This window comes from Acyrthosiphon pisum, chromosome A1 (genome assembly GCF_005508785.2).
Source record: "Acyrthosiphon pisum isolate AL4f chromosome A1, pea_aphid_22Mar2018_4r6ur, whole genome shotgun sequence".
NCBI lineage: Eukaryota > Metazoa > Arthropoda > Insecta > Hemiptera > Aphididae > Acyrthosiphon > Acyrthosiphon pisum.
This window is the reverse complement of record NC_042494.1, coordinates 2,833,438-2,835,155: the sequence shown is the minus strand read 5'-3', so window position 1 is coordinate 2,835,155 and position 1,718 is coordinate 2,833,438. Positions and strand designations below refer to the sequence as shown.

The following is a 1,718-nucleotide window of genomic DNA, read 5'->3' as shown; positions in this document are numbered from 1 at the left end:
TATGAATCAATCATCTTAAAATACCAATAGATGGACCCAATGAACTTCTTCTAATGCATCGGAATGGACAAACAAAAAATATAATAATATTAAAATTTAATGTCACTCATATTATATTAATTGTAAATAGGTATGTATTATGTTATTCATTATAATGTAATATGTAGGTGATACATAGCTACAGAACCAGATTAAGACATTTTGAATCATGGGGTAATAATTGCACATTTCTACTTTTTTTCGTCCTATGACCCTATAGTCTGATATTTTGCCATTATCTATGCCTCATATTTAATTGTCATACACATTATGGGTTATAAGAATAATTATTAAATAATGTAAATAATATATAAATAAATACACGGCACACAATATAAAATAAATAAAACTTGTTTTTATTTCAAAACATGTGCATTTTAAATCTAGCGCCCAGGACTGAAACACTAAAAATATAAAAAAAAACTTACTTCATCAATCAAATTTACTCCAAAGTGTTTATCTTCTGGATTAATGTTATATAAACCTGTATTGCAGAGTACTGATAAATCAATGGGCTTTGAAATGTCTATACGATTCAAATCAATCATTTTTTGTAAAGTAGTCAATGATAGTGGTGGATATTGTCTTTTAACACTAAAAAAAAGTTATAATTAATAAATATAAATTATCTTGAATATTGTATTAAGTAATTTTATAACTTACTGATGATCCTTGTAATATTGTTCTCTAGGAAATTTCATATAAAATGGAGTATTTCCTGTCTCATATCCAGGTCTCATAAAGTTTTGCCTAGCTTTTGATCCTTTATTACCATGACCATGTTTGTCACCTCCGTGCTGGGCTCTGCCTCGTTTATTCTAAAATAATATAAATTTAATATTATTTATGGGTCATAATGAATTAATAATAAATGGAGCAAGAGATAAACACACTTTCTTTAATTTCATAATATTATATTCATAACTATCTATATTTAAACATTTTAAACATTCATTACGGATGAAACCTAATGGCGTCATTTAACAGCGTTTCATATGCTGAATGACATCAATTGGCTTCATGTATTTTGTCATTAAACACACTACAATTTGGTCAACATTACGATTAAAGTATTCGAGTTTTGTTAGAGTAAACTATTTTTTTAACGTCACTAATTTACTCAAATATGATACACAGCAAACATATTAAATACTAATATAATAATGAGAAATGTTTCCTCAGTGCAATCAAGTGGATGGCAATGTATTGTAAAAATATGTAATTGATAATATTGTTGAATTGCAGATATTTTACTTCAAATAAATAAAAAATAAATTATCATTTTTTCTAATTACTTTTTTCACGGCTCCATCATTATTTCGAAGGTTAGAAATTGAGAGTCTCGGTAGATTTCTCAATAAATTCAAAACATATTTATTTGTGAAAGAAGTCATTTTAATAGACAACCGAACTAAAAATAATTATAAAAACAATTAGAGCACTTAAGTTATAACTTTACAAGGTACCAAACAAATTACGTGTGTGAAGTTGGGTGACCAAACCTAGGTGACTACTTTTCGGGCGGCTGATAAGAAACCTTGTACGTTGGGTTGCATTCTTTAAATTTCAAGGGTGCCAAACTATTAGTTTATATTCGACTGCTTTGATACTATAAAGTAGATGTCGCCCTATGTCACTTAATAATTATTTGTTTTAAAAGTACATAAATATTAAATTCT

At 27.1% G+C, this 1,718-nt stretch overlaps 1 protein-coding gene across 2 annotated transcripts in view; it reads right to left on the bottom strand.

Annotated features, from left to right (window-relative positions):
• Positions 1-1,509, bottom strand: part of LOC100162219 (39S ribosomal protein L15, mitochondrial-like) — a 10,347-nt gene extending 8,838 nt beyond the window's left edge. Inside the window, 3 exon segments of one of the 2 annotated variants that reach the window (NM_001162053.1) lie at positions 468-633; positions 703-857; positions 1,335-1,509. In NM_001162053.1, the coding sequence (NP_001155525.1) occupies positions 468-633; positions 703-857; positions 1,335-1,433 (420 nt within the window). In that variant the 5' untranslated portion in view covers positions 1,434-1,509. 2 annotated transcript variants of the gene reach the window in all.
• Positions 1,510-1,718: the final 209 nt, after the last annotated feature.